We start from the raw sequence: 21,477 nt of genomic DNA on the forward strand, positions 1-21,477 counted from the left end.
TGAAAATGGTGTCATGTAAACGCCTCCTAAAACAGAAACCTCATGTCACAGCATCATCTTCAATAGAGATAATGTGGTAATATAATGCAATATTTCTGAGGTAGCCTAGATATTGTTATTCTTGTCTTCATGGTAAGGTTTAGGGTTAGGTTAATTGACAATATAGAACATTTAAATCCACACTATGTGTAAACGTGTCACTGTAGTAAAGGATATTGTGTGTTTCCTTCCACATTAGTTTATTTGAGCAAAACCAGGATCTCCACTGTTATGATAGGCCTTATTATATCACATAAAAAGTCAACATTTTATATGAGAAAGTATTTGACTTATCTAAAACAAATAACCTTTAAACAAAGCAAAATATTAACATGCAATGTGCTGTTAATGTTGTCTCTTTCATGTTTTTTATATGCCTACATTTATTTTTTGTAATTGTTGCATTGTGAAATTGATTTTGCACCACCCAAATCAATTCAATCACTAGGATGAAACCTTGAAAAAAAACCTTTGTTGCAATCATAAACAATTTCCTGAAAATGTTAGCACTCACCAAGAATTTGACTGTTTCTGTGAATAAAGAGTCTAAATTTGTGACATTTTTGTGACATTTTGTAAATTTGTGACATTTTGGTTTAGTACACAAAAAAAGAAAAAGAAGAAATGGGAACAGGGAACAGGTCGTTTTATTTGTATTCTTATCACACAAACCTCCATTTTATTGTTTATGCTTTTTTAAATTTTTCCTGCATATACTTTTTGTCCAATTTTATTTTGCATGATTTATAATTTTCAATAAGTTACACAAGTTTCACATAATCAAATTCCAGTCTAATTGGCTCTGCTAATCTGGTGTCTGTGAGACGAGACTGTCAAATTCATACTTTATACTTCCAAAAATGTGTCCTATTAATTTACAAAATAAGCATGTTTATGCTGTTATAACAATTTAATATATTAAACTTAATGTGGAGAATGGGATGCCAAGTTTGCTCCTCATCTTCCATAATTATACTTCCCATAATATTTTACTGTAATAATAGCCTTGCTTAGAAATATGTTAGAAACTTACTTTATGGGAGCTGCGGGCAAAGAAAGAACAATTTTAATAAAAGTTTCATCAGACAATGTATGAGTCACAGTTTGTTTTCATTAGTCACATGTTTAACTTTGTCCAGGGGTCTGTGTCTGACCCATATCATTTTTTATGTGGGACATAATCTACCTTCATATACTTCAGCCATAAATGAACTGACTGGGAACTGCAGTGATGTACTGTAAGACTTTTATTACAGTTTGTAATCATTCTCAAAACAGATGGAAACAAATTGTGAATTGTAATACTGCAAGTCAGAATGTAGCACTGATGAAGTCAGTATGAATAATTTTTTTTTTCACTTGTCATTTTGAAATATATGTGCAAATCATCAGTGTAAAAATTATGTGATTAAAGGTTGTGTGCATGTGCACAGAGACTAAGCAGTTTGTAGGTTTATTTCACCAAAATGCCCGAAAGCACTGTGTTTCAAAATATACTCCTGTGTCAGTGGTCATTATTTTGTAATTTTGTATTTTCTGCACCACTGGCATCACCAAACAAAATTGCAAAAAAAACACTGACACTCCCCTGCTTGCCATTGGTTGGGACATCCAGATAGTCTTGCACAAACATAGACAACATAGACATAAAATTAAAAGAATAACACATGAAAGACTGTTGATAATAAACTGGATTAATTTTTTAACAAAGACCAGCTATTTTACTTAAAAACTGTTTTAATATATCAATGAAAATGAATCAAAGTGTTTTCTCAAATTGCACTCACACAGTTTCAGTCTGCTAAAACATTCAGAAGAACTGTAGAGGGTTGCCTATTACGTCATTTCCAAGGTGTTCTTTAAGGAATGATTGTATATCAGCACTGAAAAGATTTGTATGGTAATCTCTGGTGTCTGCTTGGGAAATGCGGTCCGGGTTTCTTGTTGTGCAGATGTCCTTCACTCCCCAGCTTATGACACCAACCTATCAAAATTTTACAGATATTAAAAAAAGGTTCCTATTTCTCAGCTTCTCTCAAATTAATCTTTAAATTCACCCTGTAACACAAATTCCAATTGGAAGTGAACATCCTTATGGCTTTATGTGTGCGTGTATGTGTGAGAGTTTCCTCTCTGCTCTTCAAAACTTGCTGTCTTTTCTTTGGACCCTGCAGCTAATCAAATAACATAACAGTTCTACCATTTAAACGTATTTCTTACCTATACATAACTTATTTAAACTTCATATGAAATAATGCATGATGAAAATGAAAACAAAACAAATACCATACCATCCAATCACAAGAATTCACCACCCTGAGTCATATGACCATAAATGGTAAAATTACTGCCTTTGAAGTGAGCATGGCATGTACCCTTCACTGACGGACTTGTGGAAGGGCCCTTCATAAAGGTGTTCACTTTCGTTTGGTACGCCCCTATTTAATGGCGTCCCCTCCCTGAAGAGCCATTTTATACGAGACTTCACAGCCACATCACCAGTACTGTTTTCAACAGGAAATGGAAATCTCACCTGAATCAGTCGACCTTTTTTATTTATGTAAGTGGCCCCACCGCCGTCACCTATTACAAAATGACATGCAGACACAAGGAACAGTATAAGAATTATATAAATTCATTTCAGATCTCTGATTAGAATGTTTTCAACCAACGTTATGACCTAAGTGGTAGATTAGAGCTAAATAAGCTGCTGTCACAATGGCAAAAATCAAACATACCTTTGCAGGCAACATGATCTGTTTCTGGTTCAGTACCACCACTGCACAGAAAATTGTCTGTAACTACATCTCTTGCGTTTGTCACGTTGATTCCTACTGCTTTTTTTGCATCTTCAACACAAGCATCCCGCTAAAGAATAAGTAGAAGAAGTGTTCTTAGATTGTTGTGGATGAAATGTTTTATTTATATATATATATATATATATATATATATATATTAAACTAATACGTTTTCTGTCGCATATTGCATATAATTAATGTTAAATGGCTAAATAAAATTCAAGTCCTAGCAAATGATTGTGCTGTATATGAACTTTGTAACATTTAGGCCCCATAAAATCAAAGTTAAAGTTTTGATGCTTTCTTATACTCATAATGCACTGGATTTTTTTTTTTTTACTTTCTAAATTAATACACATCAGATTAGAAATAAAAATAAAATCATTACATATTTCCCACGCTTGATCGTGATGTATCTTATTTTTCGTGGTACATCAGTTCTGGTCTCCATTTTGGACGTAAAAGAAGCTTCCACAAGTTCGTTGCTCATTAGTAATTCCTCTGTAATAAATGCAAAATGTATGACATTTTATGTTTGTTATGTTTCATTGTATAAGCAGTGGCACATGTTTAATATATCTACATTTAATTAATCTTTCACACTTTTTGATAGGATTCTAATATGCAGCATGTCTGACAGATGTCTTATCTGGTACCTTACCATGTCTTCTGCACGTCCCTTCACTGTCTGAAAGTCTCAGAGCTCCATTGGTTTCTTTGGTGCAGGGGATGCAGATAGGTCTGTACAGAGATACACATGACGTTCTTTAATTAATTCAGCCTTTTTTATTATTCTTAATAAAGTTACATCAAGTTACATACTCCTCACCGTAGATTAGCACTCATCTGAACACTTTTTTTCAGCTGTATAAGAGCTACATCAAATTCATAATATTCCTTTATTTTCAAATGCTGTTTTGCTGTGGTGTTATATCGAGGATGACATATGAATTTTTCCACTTCTACAAATGCAAAAGGACAAGTAAACGTCATTGATAAGATTTATTCTGTAACACATTTTTCTTCATTAATCATCTGACAATATGGGTGTATCAGTTAAGGACATAACATTACCTGCTTTCAGGCCTTTTTCCAGTTCAACTGTTATCTTATCAACTGTGTCTCCGCTTCTGAAGCAATGAGCTGCTGTCAAGATGTAACTTGAGGTAACTAATGACCCCATGCAGTTTGAACCTTGTGGAGAACGCTACATGAAGAGCAGAGAAGATAGCTGTTGTCATGCTTCATCTCTATTGCCATATAACTTGCATGTCTATTTTGCCTCTTCTTGTGTGTTTTTTTATTAAATGAGTGAAGTATTATACACATGAATCTATCTATAATTATATATAGACATACATATGATAAAAAGGTTATGCTTACAGCAACATGAATCTGTGCCAACCAGGGAAATGCACTCCGTTTCTTCTTGTCATAGTTTTGATGAATCCCACACAGTTCAACACTGGTGCCCTCATCTGTGTAAGGAAGCAGGTACATAGGAACAATCATTCATTACATGATAAGAACTAGAGGTTCCTTAAGTCAATGCTTAAAGCATTAGTTCTCTATTCTGTCAACATTCATTAACCTGCATGTAGTTCCAAACCTGTATGACTAAGTAGACATTTTTAAGAATATCCCATTGGCATTGTCCATTCCACATATTCAAACTAATGCATTCTCTCACATTTAAATACACGAGAATTAATGACAATTTCCGTCAATGGTGTCAAACCTGCTCTGACACATCTAAAGGCGCCATGTTTGAATTGAACAGAAGCAGGAAGGAAATTTATATCTATAAATATCTAAATATAATATCTAACAATGCATATCTATATTAAACATAAATTATAGCTACAGTACCAATCATGTTGTCAAACGTCTCCTGCACCCTGTCCAAGTCTGGAAGAATATAGAAATGTTGTTCTTGGTCCCTCTGTGACACCAAGCCATTCACGTCTTCTTTATTCACATCTGTTCCAAGTCCAAATACATAAAGATCTGGAAAGAGAGGACACATTCGTATCAATAAGAAATCAATAGTAAAGTCTTATAAATCAATATGTGCAGTTTTTGCTGTCCCTGATGATAATGCTTGTAAATGAAAAACAAATTAGAAAAATACTACAAGTCCTAAATATTTGATTTCATAATAATGATTAATAAAATGTATTGCTTACCAAGTTTCTTCTCTCGTTTTGGATCATTTTTGGTGATGAGACGTTTGATCTTGTTCACTTTAGGTATAGGATTCCCCCCCATGTTTGCTTGACCTATGAAGTAGGAGATCAATTGAGATAAATTACAGTGAATATTTGCTTCAAAGTTGATCTTTAATTTATGGCAAAATGCCTGTTGGGTCTTCAAGTTTTATGGGGACTTTCCATAGACATAATGATTTTTATACTGTACAAACTATATATTCCATCCCTTAACCCTAACCCTACCCCTAAACAACCCTAACAGGAAACTTTATGCATTTTTACGTTTTCAAAAAACACAATTTAGTGTGATTTATAGGTTGTTTTTTCCCTCATGGGGACCAAAAAAAAAAGACATTATGCAAATTATTGTAAGAATTAAGAAATTACAAAATGCCGGACAGTCTGTTTCGGGGGCGACCAGACCCTGAGAGGACAAAAGGACCTCTCTGAAGATTACCATTTGAACTGGCCCTCGTGCACCATCGAGACGAAAGTCTCACCTCCGAGTCATCTTAATCTACATTTCCTTCCCTCTCCCCTCTCCCCTCTCCCCTCACCCCTCACCCCTCACCCCTCACCCCTCACCCCTCACCCCTCACCCCTCACCCCTCACCCCTCACCCCTCACCCCTCACCCCTCACCCCTCACCCCTCACCCCTCACCCCCTCTCTCTCATGCTCAGATGATCACCTGAATTCACCCAAGAAAATGTATAGTTTAATGTGAATGATTATCACAGAGTATGTTTGGTATCATTTAAAATGTCACAGTGTGACTGGTGCAAATGTCTTATTTCCAAATAAGTAAAACAAAAGGTAATAAGGTTTTTGAGAGTTTATGGATAACTAGCACACAAGGAGGGGTTGACCTCTAGACAAATGGTCTCCCTACAGCCAAAGGTGTAACCTCTGAATGCAAATTTCCATTGTTAAAAGATATATCCAAGTGAAAGAGGTCCTGGCTATTTAATGAAATGCAGCAGGGAGATCGAGGCCTTTTCTGTAACTCAGATTGGCTGTGAGGCTCAGAGAGATCTCTCAGCCTCATGTATTTCTTAATGTTGAGTATGCATCTCTTTTCTTTTTTCCAGAGAATTTGATGTTTTGTATTGATTATCTTTGAATTGATTATGAAATTGGCATGATACATTTACCTGACATAATAAATTGCTACATTTGATTATTCTAACTGACTTTGACATTATTTTCATTGAAGAGTTAAACGGAATAGTCAAACATTCGCTCATAATTAATGATCCACAGATATCATTAAAACCTTTTCATTTATGGAGTCAGTTGAAATAACGAGAGAATACATATTAAAGTGTATTTCATTTAATCAAATAATACTTTAACTTGAGAAAGGACAGGAACGCGTTAAGACCTTCCGCACTGGTCGGGTGCCGGACTTTGGGCCGATTTAGCGCGAGTTTACATTATGAATGGAATAGATGTAAATACCATCAGTGAACATAATGATGACGTGTTGGGTCTCAAGGAAGGTCGCTGTATCGTTGAGCTCCTCTATTCTCAAGCTCTCATAAATCTTTGCATAGAGGTTGGCGATATTGGTACCTGAGCGTTCACCTTTATCTGTCACAAAAACACCAAAAACAAACATTACAACCAGCAAAGTTAATGAGAAACTTTTTTCTAAAGAATATATGATTTGTTTAATTTCTGGTTGGTGTGTGTGTGTGTGTGTGTGTGTGTGTGTGTGTGTGTGTGTGTGTGTGTGTGTGTGTGTGTGTGTGTGTGTGTGTGTGTGTGTGTGTGTGTGTGTGTGTGTGTGTGTGTGTGTGTGTGTGTGTGTGTGTGTGTGTGTGTGTGTGTGTGTGTGTGTGTGTGTGTGTGTGTGTGTGTGTGTGTGTGTGTGTGTGTGTGTGTGTGTGTGTGTGTGTGTGTGTGTGTGTGTGTGTGTGTGTGTGTGTGTGTGTGTGTGTGTGTGTGTGTGTGTGTGTGTGTGTGTGTGTGTGTGTGTGTGTGTGTGTGTGTGTGTGTGTGTGTGTGTGTGTGTGTGTGTGTGTGTGTGTGTGTGTGTGTGTGTGTGTGTGTGTGTGTGTGTGTGTGTGTGTGTGTGTGTGTGTGTGTGTGTGTGTGTGTGTGTGTGTGTGTGTGTGTGTGTGTGTGTGTGTGTGTGTGTGTGTGTGTGTGTGTGTGTGTGTGTGTGTGTGTGTGTGTGTGTGTGTGTGTGTGTGTGTGTGTGTGTGTGTGTGTGTGTGTGTGTGTGTGTGTGTGTGTGTGTGTGTGTGTGTGTGTGTGTGTGTGTGTGTGTGTGTGTGTGTGTGTGTGTGTGTGTGTGTGTGTGTGTGTGTGTGTGTGTGTGTGTGTGTGTGTGTGTGTGTGTGTGTGTGTGTGTGTGTGTGTGTGTGTGTGTGTGTGTGTGTGTGTGTGTGTGTGTGTGTGTGTGTGTGTGTGTGTGTGTGTGTGTGTGTGTGTGTGTGTGTGTGTGTGTGTGTGTGTGTGTGTGTGTGTGTGTGTGTGTGTGTGTGTGTGTGTGTGTGTGTGTGTGTGTGTGTGTGTGTGTGTGTGTGTGTGTGTGTGTGTGTGTGTGTGTGTGTGTGTGTGTGTGTGTGTGTGTGTGTGTGTGTGTGTGTGTGTGTGTGTGTGTGTGTGTGTGTGTGTGTGTGTGTGTGTGTGTGTGTGTGTGTGTGTGTGTGTGTGTGTGTGTGTGTGTGTGTGTGTGTGTGTGTGTGTGTGTGTGTGTGTGTGTGTGTGTGTGTGTGTGTGTGTGTGTGTGTGTGTGTGTGTGTGTGTGTGTGTGTGTGTGTGTGTGTGTGTGTGTGTGTGTGTGTGTGTGTGTGTGTGTGTGTGTGTGTGTGTGTGTGTGTGTGTGTGTGTGTGTGTGTGTGTGTGTGTGTGTGTGTGTGTGTGTGTGTGTGTGTGTGTGTGTGTGTGTGTGTGTGTGTGTGTGTGTGTGTGTGTGTGTGTGTGTGTGTGTGTGTGTGTGTGTGTGTGTGTGTGTGTGTGTGTGTGTGTGTGTGTGTGTGTGTGTGTGTGTGTGTGTGTGTGTGTGTGTGTGTGTGTGTGTGTGTGTGTGTGTGTGTGTGTGTGTGTGTGTGTGTGTGTGTGTGTGTGTGTGTGTGTGTGTGTGTGTGTGTGTGTGTGTGTGTGTGTGTGTGTGTGTGTGTGTGTGTGTGTGTGTGTGTGTGTGTGTGTGTGTGTGTGTGTGTGTGTGTGTGTGTGTGTGTGTGTGTGTGTGTGTGTGTGTGTGTGTGTGTGTGTGTGTGTGTGTGTGTGTGTGTGTGTGTGTGTGTGTGTGTGTGTGTGTGTGTGTGTGTGTGTGTGTGTGTGTGTGTGTGTGTGTGTGTGTGTGTGTGTGTGTGTGTGTGTGTGTGTGTGTGTGTGTGTGTGTGTGTGTGTGTGTGTGTGTGTGTGTGTGTGTGTGTGTGTGTGTGTGTGTGTGTGTGTGTGTGTGTGTGTGTGTGTGTGTGTGTGTGTGTGTGTGTGTGTGTGTGTGTGTGTGTGTGTGTGTGTGTGTGTGTGTGTGTGTGTGTGTGTGTGTGTGTGTGTGTGTGTGTGTGTATGTATTATATATTTCCAAAATGTATTCAGACAACTTGCTTTCCTCACTTACATAAATGAACTGTAACAAGTTGCTGTACCCCTAAATGTACTATTTTGGCATGGCACATTTTTCTGTAATTATCATCTCTAATTCCTCACTTACATAAATGAACTGTAACAAGTTGCTGTACCCCTAAATGTACTATTTTGGCATGGCACATTTTTCTGTAATTATCATCTCTAAATATGACTGTTTCAATGTATACAATAAGTGGCGTACTTACCTTCATAATTAAAATTGTCCAGATCTTCCTTAATCTTCGTTAGCCTATCATCTTCTTTAGTACTTTTAAAGTTCCTCATTGAAATGATCTGGTAAACGTCCGTAGCAAATATCAGGATCTCATAGTTTGGGGAGACCTGGTAATAACTAATCTTTTGGGAAAGAGCAATAACTATTCAGAGTTGGAAGCACCATCTGTCAGTTATCCAATCAAAATGCTGGATTGAAATGTGGTTATGTTAGCATTAATGATAGCATGAACAACAAAATATCAAGATGTTAAAGGACCCCTATTATGGATTTAAAAAAAAAAAGACATTTCATGTAGTGTTTAACATAGCTCTAAGTGAATGAAAAACATCTTGCAAAGTTTTAAATCTGAAAGTGCACTGTATATAAAGTTATTGTCTTTCAAAAGTAAGAGTCGACTCTGAGTCAATGAAATGAATCGTTTTTCAAACCAGTCATAAGCCGTTTCGTTGTGACGTCAAGACGAAACATTAGCATATTGCCCGCCCACTTATTGTGTGCGCAGACACCAGGGAAAACTTGAACCTCAAACCAACAGCTGATTCCTGTGGATACTGGACAGCATCATGTCGAGAAGACATGCTCTACAATGTGAAGGTAAAGCCAGTTTTTTTTTTTTTCACTGCCCAAGGACGAGCATGTGAAGAATCAGTGGTTAAAATTAATCTTTACAATGATATCACTGCAGTATACTCCTAAACTTTTGCTGTGCTCCCTTTATTTCACTGACGACTGCTTCTCAAGTCTCGGAGTTCAATGCAGGATTCGCACATCGCTTGCTCTTGATAGATGGTGTTCAAAATACTTAGTTTTGAGTTTTATATTGTGTAGGTCTCCTGCTAACTGGCTAACTCACGTTATCACTGTCTTACTTAAATACTTCTGCTAATCAGTTTGTGGGCCACTATTACCTATAACTGTGTCTATTAATGCAAATTGTCTGTCGTTCTCACTACTTTGAGGAAAGATTAAGCATGGATCAAGATTTGTTTTACCAACGTTTATGTTACACTAGTCATTCACGTCAGTCATTCACGCAGTACACGATAAACCAATCACAACAGACTGAGCTGTCTGGCCAATCAGAGCAGTAGCTTGTGGAAAGGCGGGATTTAGAGAGATTGATTCATTTGATGAGTCATTTGAGATTCATTGAAAATGTGTTGATGTGCAAGTGTATATTATGAGGAAATTAAACCATTTTTTGACCTTTGTAGGAGACTCCAAAACAACATTAGGAAACTTTAAAATAGCATAATAGGGGCACTTTAACGATTGCATGAACACATAAAGAGTCCAAGTCCACATGAAATGACATATGCATTTTGCTTCCATTATGTGAAACAGGATTTTCATTAAGATCGAATTCAGTGTTCGACTTGATTTCATCCTCCGGTAATTGCTTGGATTGTGAACCGTGATCGTTCCAGAGCAGAATGCAAGTATACTGTGGATTGTAGGGGACTACTCCCCTCTTGAAACGCATCAAAGACAAAGTATAGGCCTACTTACTTAAGTATAGGCAACCAGTGTTGCCCCATGTTGTGGAACAACTGATTAGTACAAAACAAATACAATGCGCATGTGCAACCTACGCATACAAAGTCAACAAAATTTGCATCACGTGCACGGTACGTGGACCCTCGCGTATGCTTAAAAACCGAAGTAAACTTAAGGCTTAAAGTGATAGTTCACCCAAAAATAAAAATTCTGTCTTTATTTACTCACCCTCATGTCATTCCAAACCCGTAAGACTTTCGTTCATCTTCGGAAAACAAATTAAGATCTTTTTGATGAAATCTGAGAGTTTTCAGTCCCTCCATAGACAGGCAACGCAACTACCACTTTGACGCTTCAAAAGAGAAAACTAATCCATATGAATTGAGCGGTTTAGTCCAAAATTTCTAAAGAGACAAGATCACTTTATATGATAAACAGATTGAATTTAGGCTTTTATTTACTGTACATATAAACATTGATCAGTGAACATAAACAGAAGCTCAACCGTACTTTATTGACATATGAGAAGGAACCTCATTGGTTCTCGTGTGTTAAGTGAACATGCTTGAGTTTCCATTTACCACAACTGATGTGTGAATTGATGAATGTTTATATGAGAATAAAAGCCTAAATTCAGTCTGTTCATCATATAAAGCGATGAAGTGTCATATAAAGTGTGCTGGTGTATTTTGGCCCAAACTCAGAGTACTCCCCCAAAAATTTGCAAACCAACGTGGGACAGCAGCTAGGAACATTACTGTCAACACCCAAAAATTGCGGAGCACAGGGCTGATAGTGTGTCATTCAGAGGGGTTAGTCGGTGGACCAGGGGGGATCTCGCATCATTGGACAAAAACATCACTGCTGCGGCAGTGGAGAAAACTAGCCAGAGAAACGGAGTTCCTGCAGGAGCAAAAGAGACATCACTGCTGAGGCAGTGGACAAAATTAGCCAAACTAAGCTCCAAAGGGAGCGAAGAGGACATCACTGATGTGGCAGTGGAGAACATTTACTATAGAAACTGAGCTCCTGCAGGAGCGGAGGAGATAACATTGCTGCGGCAGTGAAAGCAAGTTGGCCAGAGAAATAGAGCTCCTGTTGGAGCAGGTGGGAAGACACTGCTGCGGCAGTGAAGTAGAAATATTTTCACTAATTTAGTGGATTGGTGGTGTTAATTGAGGCGTATATGGTGATCCTATAGGTTTGAGTGTGTGAGAATAAGCAGGAGCTGAAGAATTTAGCTGATAAGGGTTCATTTAGCTTCTTTGAAGTGGAAGCGATTGGATTGAATAAAGCTCTTAAAAGCCTCTGACGTCCAGCGACTGAGTGTTTGAATCTGAAGCTGCTGGTAGAAGCCTTTTTGAGCAGCTGTGGTTGCTGCACCTATGCCAAACGAACGACTGGAAAAGTGTTCGGCTGGGATGCCGGATTGAATCAAATGGATTTGAGGTGTTTTTGGAACCAGAAACGTGTGACGGAGCAATTGGAGTCAGATGGGAATTTAGCCTGTGAGCTTCTAAAATGTAAGTAGGCTAAAAGGGATTGGTACGGCTGAATTGGTGACGAGGAGTGGTGTTGTGGTGAAAAGTGAATATTGGGATGTAGACTGAAAGAGAGATGTAGAGGAGAGGAGCCGAGGCTGTGATTGCCAGCTGAGGCAGCCTCACGCTTGGGTCGGCCTCTGGGGCTTGGGGAGGGACATGGAAAGAGGCACAAGTGGGAAATAGTGGATGAAAATGAGACGAGTGACCCTGTGTCGCAAGCGGAGGCAGCCTCGCGCTAGCATCTGCAACAGGAGCTGGAGGCAACGGAAAGGAGAGTTGGTGGTGGCAGGAGGAAAAAGTAAAGATTGGGAGGCTGGGGGTGAAGCCAACGGGCATACCGAAGAATAGCGCAATGACTGGAGGAGCTGCGGTAATGCTGAGTGGAGGACGTGACCAGAATTATCCTATTTATTTTCCTTTGGCAGTGAGGCCTGGAAATTAACTGTATCTAATGGCCAGAAATTCAATTGATGTGACTCGACCCTTGATTTATCCTGGGTTAAAGGTACACTGTGTAGGAATTTAGCCCATCAAGCAGGGAAATTGTATTTTGCATTCAAACGAATAGTGCTCTCTAGCGCCTCGCTTTTTGCGTGTTGCAACTACGGTAGCCGGTATGTACCAAGAAGCTATGACATCATGTCTTCCAATAGCACTTCATCGAGGTTAACTATACATGTTCCAAACACACTGTTTGTATGATACATTTATTTTTAGAAATTCTTAATTTTATTTTTAGAAATTCTTAATTTTAAGTTCTCTTTTCCCATACTTATCCAGACCTGAAAATAACTCAAATTAAATTCCACTTTACAAACTGCGTAGGTACAGTAGGAACCCTAAACATAACATTTTATTATCAGAGTATGCATTTATTTGTCAAAGTTGTAAAGAGTGAACTTGAAAGATGTCTTATCCTGAAACCCCCTTGTGGACAGCATTATGTCCTTCAGAAAAAAATACAGTAGTCAGAACAGCCGAGTTTGATGCTTGTAGCGTTAAAGCTCTAGAAGTAGCAGTCAAAAATGAATAAATAAAAGTATAAATAGTATAATAATATGTTGGCTTCTCGAGCTAATTATCGTTTAATTTGCGCCGTCTATGGGGGAACGCTGAAACAAACTATTTTGGTGTGGCGACTGAAAACTAGAAGGATTTGAGCTATGATCTTACGAGGTTGAGCAGACGGGGTTGAAAGTGCGAATTGGCTGGGACTGAATCTGCGGTGTGGCCCTGGCTTGCTGAGGGCCTGCTGTGGCGGCCTGACGCTGGAGGAAGGCCTGTTCCTACACGGGAAGAGGGCAGCATTCCCTGAGATGCGAGCTTGGTGCTCGACAGGCCTTATTATCCATTTCTGAGCCAAATGCAGAAAACTACAAGTATATGTCTCTCCAGGACAGTAATAGGAGTTACCAGATCAGTGGGCAAGGCCATCAACAGAGGGGCATTTTCAACCGCGTTACCTGATTTGTCAACGTCACAGTGTGGGTAGGGTTTAGGGGTGGGGTCGGGTGAAGGGCATAATTTGAATCATTATAAAATGATTTATATACACCCACCAGTTTGAAAACACCCACAAATTTAGAAACGCCCACTTTTGTTCCGCAGAGACCCCATACTCGAAAACTGTCAAGGTACATAGGTGTGTGTGTGGGCTAAGTAGGCTATATATAGGTCTCCTCTCATGCTGATTTGTGTTCCGAAGATGAACCAAAGTCTTATGGGTTTGGACCAGAATTTTTATTTTTGGGTGAACCGTTAAAGGCTCATATTGGAGGCTTACGATAAGAATGTGAGGTTAAAAGTTCACTATTGACAGCATCACAATCGTAATGCTTCCTTTTCAAATATTGGTATTTTTACAGATGAATTTTTACAGAACCTTTAACATTAAAATTAACAGCAATTAAATGACTGCTTTTAGAATGATTTAAGAAAACTAAAAAATAAGTGGTTTCAACTTTATTACATCAACCTCTGGGGGACATACCTTCTCTATAAGCAGTTTAACGGTTTCTTTTGCCTTGTCAAAATCTTCCTTGTCGATGCTGTCAGATACATCCAAAGCAATGTAGATATCAAGTTTTCCACTCTGATCCAAAGTTATTTTCTTCCCCTGCTGATCTAAAGACAGAAGGAACAAGGCATTCACATTATGGATTCATATTATTTTCTTTTTCTGAGCACGGCAATTATTAATGACGATGAAAAAAACATGTGCGTTTGTGTATAAATATGATTAAGGCTTTAAACCACACAGATGTACCTTCTCCTTCATGCTGTTGAGAAACTGCTAGATTTGACTTTAGAGAACTGCTGAATGCTTCTGACGCTTCCTCTGGGGTGTCGTAGGTGAAATGTGCTGCACAATATTTACACAACAACATTGTAGGTGCATTATCCAGAAAAGCCACATTTCAAAAGCAAAATCTCTTATTTTTGAGACCACAAGTCCATACAAGGCACATTATTTTGGAGCTTCAATGTACCAATCAGAAGACTCACCGTAGCATTGCGGCTCTGTCCCTGACCACTGGCCACCATCCAGACAGACTCGCTCTTTGGAACCAATCAAGGTCAATTTACTGTCACAGCGGTACGTGACTTTCTTGTCAACGTTAAACACGTGGCCTGTTCGACTGCTACCAGGGGGAACGCCAGGATCAGGACAGTGATCAGCTGTGAGGAAGTAACAAAAAGACATTTGATCTAGGCAGATGCATGGAGAGGAATTTCTGCTGAAATTTGAAATGATTGTGATTAAATTTCTGCTGAAACTGTGTTGAACTCACATGACATCAGATAAAAACGCAACAGAATAGACATCACACATCAGTACAACATTTTTTTAAGCTAAACTCAAGGACTCTGATATATGGAGAGATATTACACCAGGAACTAAATTAGCATTTTTATATCTGATTAGTTAATGGAAACTGCTGAAAATAATGGCAATTACTCACAGTCACGTCCACAGATTGGTGTGGTTCCATTCCACTTCCCATTAGGCTTGCAAACACGGATCGCCGAACCACGGAACTTATAATTGAAATGACATGAGTAGGTGGTTGTGTCATTTACATAGTACCTGTCTTTAAATGGGATCACCTCTCCATTCTCCAAAACACGGGGATTGGGACATGTGATTTCTAGAATAAAAGCATGAATAAACACATACTGTAGAAGAGATCTTTTGAAATAGCTTCAGATAAAAAAAATAAAAAAAATTATATATATATGTATCTGTCGACTTCTCGTGTCTGACGTAGCATCGTCGGTATGTATACTTTGTTTTGTGAGATTGTTCTTCCTTATTTTTGACAATAATTTTAAGTTTGTAGAGTGTAATCTGGGGATGGTCTGAATGTACTTCGGCAATGCCAATGCTAGCTCTCACGTGTGTCGTTTGTTAACGAGCTGCACACGGTAAAGGTGATATAATGACCAGAATGCTGTTCACATGTATTTTCTTCTCATATATTAGTGTTAAAATGAGTACAAATGAAAATGTAACAGTAATAGTGCAAATTAGCCTTTATTCATGTGTAATTTGTCCTTGATCTTTGTGTGTTGCAGTTTCACCTTTTCTCTGTAACTCCAATAAACTTGTGGAACTAAGAATCAATCTGCAGAGTCTTGGTGTGGGGAAAAAGTTTAGCTGACTGTCAGGATATTAAGTAGGACATATCGAGGATGGCACAATAACTCTGCTTCAAAATAATCCAGCATTTATTCATGATATAATGACTCAAAATCACGGTGAATGTGATATCACCATGTACAACATGTTCCTGGATTGACATGTTTTGGTGATCCTGGAACAACATTCCTGTCCAAAACTGTAGTCTTACTTTTAACCCTATCCCTACCCCTAAAAAATACCCTATCCATAACTTATCCCTAATCAGAGGGAAATGAATGTAGAAGCACCTAAACTGGTTTGCAGCTAAACGTATCCCTCCAATTTGATTGGTTGATTGGAATGTTGTTCAAGGATCAACAAAGCTGTTGATCAAGGCACATGTTTTACTTGGTGAAATCACGTTCACCCACATGATAATGTCGTGTTTCTTACTTTTGCACTCTGGGGGTTTTCTGGCACTAGGCTTTGGGGTCCAAAGTCCATATTGACAATGACGTGACTGAATACATGGGTAATATCCATCCGGACAGATGTATCTTAGAAAACTCCCTGAAAGAACATAGCTCCCTCCAACAATGTTTAGATTCTCCTCTGGACATGATACATGTCTTTTGGACATGGAGGATGGAGCACCTAGAAACAATCAGATCATTGGAGGAGGTCACAAGAAAAATAACTTTTGTTGCAGTTTCATTTCCAGAGAAAATGCATATCTATATAAGCCAAAATACAGATTTAGATGAGAATTATTTGTGAGCTGTCTATCACAAAGTCTTTAAAAGTACCTTCATTTTTAATATATAATCCTTTCATGCTAAAAGACGTTTTGTCTCTAAATTTCAGAATGTATTTATCCTGATTAAGCAAAAAGACTTACCTGCAATAAGAGGACATATCATTGCAAGCATTAACCAATTCAACCGCTGCTCACGCTCCATGCTGTTTTTTCCAGTTCTTCAGCTTAGATTAAAAAAAAACTGAAGCAAATGGACCAGGGGACATCTTTTTATAGTGGGGTCAGCAAGAGGATTTATTTACATTCAGTGGTCAATGTTTAACCTTAAGTCAAATAAAGCATATCAATTTCCCAGCACACAAAACAAAATAATAACTGCCATCAGTACATCATTATATATAAAAAAAAAAAAAAAAAAAAAAAAAAAAAAGATGTACATCTCCAACTATCTGTCACGATCCACACTCAAGGAGACAGGTAGATCCAATAATGCAGTATTTATTTGGGAAAATCCGTACTCACAAACAGTCCAGGCAGGGGTCAAAACCAAAGAAGCAATCCAAAATATAAAACAATACAAAACATGCAACAAAGCAGAACTCGGAAGTGGTGTGATAATAGACAAGGACTCTGTGACAAACACTGAAACAACCAGGGTATATATACACACACAGAACTAACAATGAAACAGGGAACAGCTGGGAACAATGATGACGGGGAACAGCTGAGTGCAATGAACAGTGATTGGTACAGACAAGGATTGTGGGGAATGCAGTTCATAATGTGGATGACACCGTGGGGAAGAGGACCTCTAGTGGACACCAGGAATACACAAATCAGACACTGTGACACTATCATGGATTCTATTTGAAATTTTTCATCAAATATACAGATGTAGAAAACAGCACATTTGTTTGGGGAATACTGAAAATTTTTAGAGTTAAACACCACAATCATTTGTATTTCTTGGGTCCAGAGAGCAGCTCAAACTCAAGGGGTCATTTGAGAACACTACTTTTTTAAACTGCTTGCCTCATACATTAACACCAGCTTAATGCATGAATATTAATTAGATAAATTTATAGTATATTATCAAAGAACTAAAGGTATGACGGGACATTGTTTAGTAGATGGAGGGAAAATACTTTAGTACTGTTGTCAGGCCTATGACAAACTTATGCAAAACACTTATTTTCATTTTAAACTAACAATTAACTCATTTTATAAAAGCTATAGCTATGGGCAATAGATTCATCTTTGGAACTAAATAGCCTACATTTGTTATTGACTTTGCTGGTAATAATAAACGTGGCCTATTTTCACGGAACGTGTTTTAACTCTTGATTTCAAGAGAAAAAAGAAAGACTAACAAAGGAGAAAGAAAGGAATATCATGATAAGAATTTTGATACAGTTTAACATTTTTTTACTTTTCTGTTTCCTTGTTTACATTTGTTACCATACACTGTAAAAAAAAAAGTTGCTGCCTTAAATTTTAAAGTACACTCAACTTGGAGTTAAAGTCATTTAAACTTAAATTACATTAAACTGGCTTAAAATAATGAGTGGAATCTTGTATAACTTGTAAAAAAAAAAGTTGAAAATTGAGTTAAAGCAATGTAAAAACCTATGTTGTCATAACGTATCGATCATGTAATTTTTTTTACAGTGTGTCCTCCTGGTCTTCATTTCCTGTCAGCTTACTGTCTGAACTCTGAACAGTCATGCCTGTCCTTGGCAAGTTTTCACCAATCAATAACAAATTAATCCTTTCTCTTTCCAGTCTGAGCTCCTTCTCCCATTCCAGCACTTCAAGTTCACGGGGAGGTTTTGCAAAGCCAAACTAACCATTTAATGAAAATTCCAAAACAATTTTGGTATGGGGGAAATCTTTTTTTTTTTAACCTGATTAAGAGAAAAACACAAATAAATGGAAACTATGCGACTATTGCAGCTATACCTTTATGGCAAACAACAGGTGAAAACAATGTTGCTAAAAAAGAAAATTGCACCCAGCCCCCAAATTGCACTCCTTACGGCCACCTTTTACTTCTGTTTACAGCAATCTCAACGAAGGAAAATCAATTGAGAATTATAATGGAGTCTACCAAACTTAAGGCTCTTTGCCATTCAAACAAAGCATAACACAACAATAGCTACAACAACAGACTGAATCAGGAGAAGGGAGGTTTAGTTGTAATGCCGGTTTAGTGTTTGCTGGGTGTCATTTTCCCTGACCAATCACACCAGGGGTGTCATCATCACTGATGTTAATAAGTGTTATTTAACAGAATCTGCAAGAGGAAAATGGAAAGTGGAACAAGAACCAGAAAAGAGAACAAGCAAGTAAACATAGCAGCTACATATACACACATTGAACAACATCACCCTTCTGCTTTTTCACACATGCAATATAATAGAGTAAAATCTACATCCAGCATTTTAAGACCATTTACAAATTCTGCTAAAATGCATTGCAATGGACAACAAGAAAGTTTTGGATTTACAGGCCTTTTGAGAATATTTCAGAGTATTCAGAAATGAATTGCAGAGTCAGTTCTCAAAAAGTGTGAGAGTGGTCAGAAAGTTTCCGTAACAACTGAACTAAATATTTTTAAAAGAACAAAGTCGTACAGTAGCATCCAGGAAGTCCCAAACAAACACAGGATAATGTGTGAGTGTCTGCAGACTCTCCTGATGAGACTGACAGCAGAAATGCCTGAGGCATCACAAAAGACCTCAGCAGAACTGATGTTCAGGGTAGGACGATACGGAAGAACTCTCTGCTTTCAGAGAGAGACAGGGCAAGCTCCTGTCAAAGTGCACTGACAGAACTACTGTGTGTCTCGCTCCTGCTGGCTACAAAAGATGGGCAAATAAGACTATAGCCGTCAACATTGCAAAGGTTTGCAGGTTTAAGAGGTGATCCAGGAACTGCTCAAATGAGAGAACTTGTTCCATACAGAAAATGCATTATTTATTTACATATATAATATTAGTTTTTTGTTAGTGTAAAAGACGTTACTTATTTATTATACTTATAGACGTTAGTGTTACTTATTAGTGTAAAATAAGTTGAATTAAAATGAATGTTGTATGCCTGTACGCCTAACTTACTGACTTGCGTTTTGTTTGACGTACTTAATAAGTGTTTTTCCGGTTCAATGAGACATTCTGCCTGATTTATAATGTAGTATTTAGGTTATCCTACAATAAAAATGCCTGTTCACACTGTTCATGGGCCTGCCTACTTTAATGTGGTTAGTCTTTTTTTTGTTTTGTTTTTTGTTTCAAGATTTCATACCTTTTGAGTTAAAGCTCTTATTTACATATTAATGAGATCAGAAACGTTGATTGAATAAAATCAATTCACGACGTGCGCTCGAGTTGTTGGAAATATTGCCATGCAAAGCTCTCTGGATGTCTTAAGTGTTCGGAAACATACTACAAAATAGTGTTGCATCATCACCCCAGTTTGTTGCGTTTGAAGTCGCTGTTCTTCAAACGGATCCCCTCAAAACACTGCGGTAGAGTTTCTGCTCTACAAAGTCCATGAATATTTAATGAGGAGGCACTCACGATTGGTTGTCTGTCTTTCCCGAATGGTAAATAAGCCAGGTAAGCAATATTTCCTTGGGGAAAAGCGGCGTTCTCTCTAATCACTACCACTCGAATATCAAATTCAATGCAAATTATCAATGTAATAAAGCCAAGCAATTAGGACAAACAGAATGGTTTATTAATATTTTTTGATGAGTTGAAAACAAGAAATGCATCTGTTTGTTCCTACACAAGTTATAATATTAGATTTAGAATCACTGCATATTACACCATCTTTATATCCCAAATGTCCCATTAACTGGATAACTAACCTTGAGCAATAATTAAGCATGTCTGAAATGGCCTACTCTCCATATTTCTCAGTTCTTGATTACAGTCATTAGAGAACAGGGATGAAATTGCGTTCCCTCTGTCAATAGTGCATAAATTTCCCCCCCTTACATCGTCCTCCCACTCATGTGACTAAAGTTGTTTAATGAGTGGGATATATGATCTTTTTTAATTTTTTTACTTTAGTTCATCTATGGATCATATGTTATTATATTTCAAAGTCAAAAAAGTTCACATAGGTGTTGTATGCAAAGATAATCAGTTCTCTACCCCACATTCTAGATGATTATGTAAAAAAAATACAAAAAAATACAAAAAAATAATTATAGACATTTAGAAATAAAGGAGCAAACCAATTCATGATTTCATTAAAATCCTAATTTCATAGTCCATAAAGGGAGTACTGCATCCTTGCGGATAGCAGAATAGGGGTTATGTGCCACAAACTTCCATATTCTGTAAAACAGGTTGCATCATTTCTGGTTCAGGTCTTTATGTGCTTCGTTAAATAGCCGTTTTCAAGATGCCTTCAAAGGAGCAAGCAAAGATGACCATAAACTTTTTATTTTATTTTATTTTTCTTCTTCTCACTAACATTTAGACATATAAAATGAATAAATCAGAAAAAATAAAATAAAAAATAGCTAGGTTAGATGATTACCTTAAAGTCCATGGATATCTCCGTCAGTTTGTACTGCTGTTAACACTTTCACCTACAAGCAGATAAAATGAGACCGGTTTTCTGTTTGTTCATGTGACATTTGAAGCCCATAATAAGTAGAACATAGATGAAGTTATATAATTCTGCTTCATTTTTACCTTCCCTGTTTATGTTTTCTGTTTTCAGAAAATCATTTAAGAGTCAAAGCTTGACAAATGAGTGTCTAGAAGGATATTTATGAAGAATATTCAGACACTTGTTCACTATTTGAATAATCTCTTAAACCTGGTTTGTGACACCGCAGCATACGATAATTCAGTCTTCAAAGTTAGTTTTGCTTCATGGCTTCAGGATGTTTGTTGATTGGTTTAGCCGGTAACTAATTCGTGCTGCAAACTTCATCCACACATTTGACTCCTTGTGGCGTGTGGCGTAAGCTAAAATTCCAAATGATTTAGATTTTTTACGCTTTTTCCTTAGCTATTTTTCAATGATTTTTGGGGTGATTTTTATAGACCATGCAAAAATATAGGGCTGCACAACATGTAGGCACCATATAGGTTATCGGCCAATATTTTAGATTTTTATTGGATAGCCTATTTAATTTTGTCATGAAATGCTCAGTTACATTGTGAAT

General features: G+C 38.0%; 1 protein-coding gene across 1 annotated transcript; it reads right to left on the bottom strand.

Moving 5' to 3' along the window:
* Positions 1-1,057: 1,057 nt before the first annotated feature.
* On the bottom strand, positions 1,058-16,567 carry LOC311096884 (complement factor B-like). The gene is made up of 18 exons (XM_084136296.1): positions 16,431-16,567; positions 15,986-16,186; positions 14,874-15,059; positions 14,416-14,589; positions 14,177-14,272; positions 13,901-14,034; positions 8,838-8,988; positions 6,508-6,639; positions 5,024-5,116; positions 4,707-4,844; positions 4,221-4,315; positions 3,912-4,044; positions 3,667-3,799; positions 3,499-3,578; positions 3,226-3,338; positions 2,778-2,907; positions 2,573-2,622; positions 1,058-2,023 (listed from the first exon to the last, which is right to left on the bottom strand). Exons 1-18 carry the CDS (start codon positions 16,489-16,491, stop codon positions 1,850-1,852), a joined length of 2,274 nt encoding a protein of 757 aa, XP_083992422.1. The 5' UTR covers positions 16,492-16,567; the 3' UTR covers positions 1,058-1,849.
* Positions 16,568-21,477: the final 4,910 nt, after the last annotated feature.

The sequence above is a fragment of the Abramis brama genome (genome assembly GCF_963993115.1).
Source record: "Abramis brama genome assembly, chromosome: 15".
Classification (NCBI taxonomy): Eukaryota; Metazoa; Chordata; class Actinopteri; order Cypriniformes; family Leuciscidae; genus Abramis; species Abramis brama.

What these genes read in the sequence shown, in the direction of transcription:
- LOC311096884 (XM_084136296.1), bottom strand. Translation starts at nt 16,491, where the DNA reads ATGGAGCGTGAGCAGCGGTTGAATTGGTTAATGCTTGCAATGATATGT. An exon ending in AAAACGAGAGAAGAAACTTG is followed by an intron (nt 4,845 to 5,023) that starts GTAAGCAATACA and finishes CTCTCTTTCCAG; the next exon opens with ATCTTTATGTATTTGGACTT. An exon ending in CAGATGAGTGCTAATCTACG is followed by an intron (nt 3,579 to 3,666) that starts GTGAGGAGTATG and finishes ATCTCTGTACAG; the next exon opens with ACCTATCTGCATCCCCTGCA.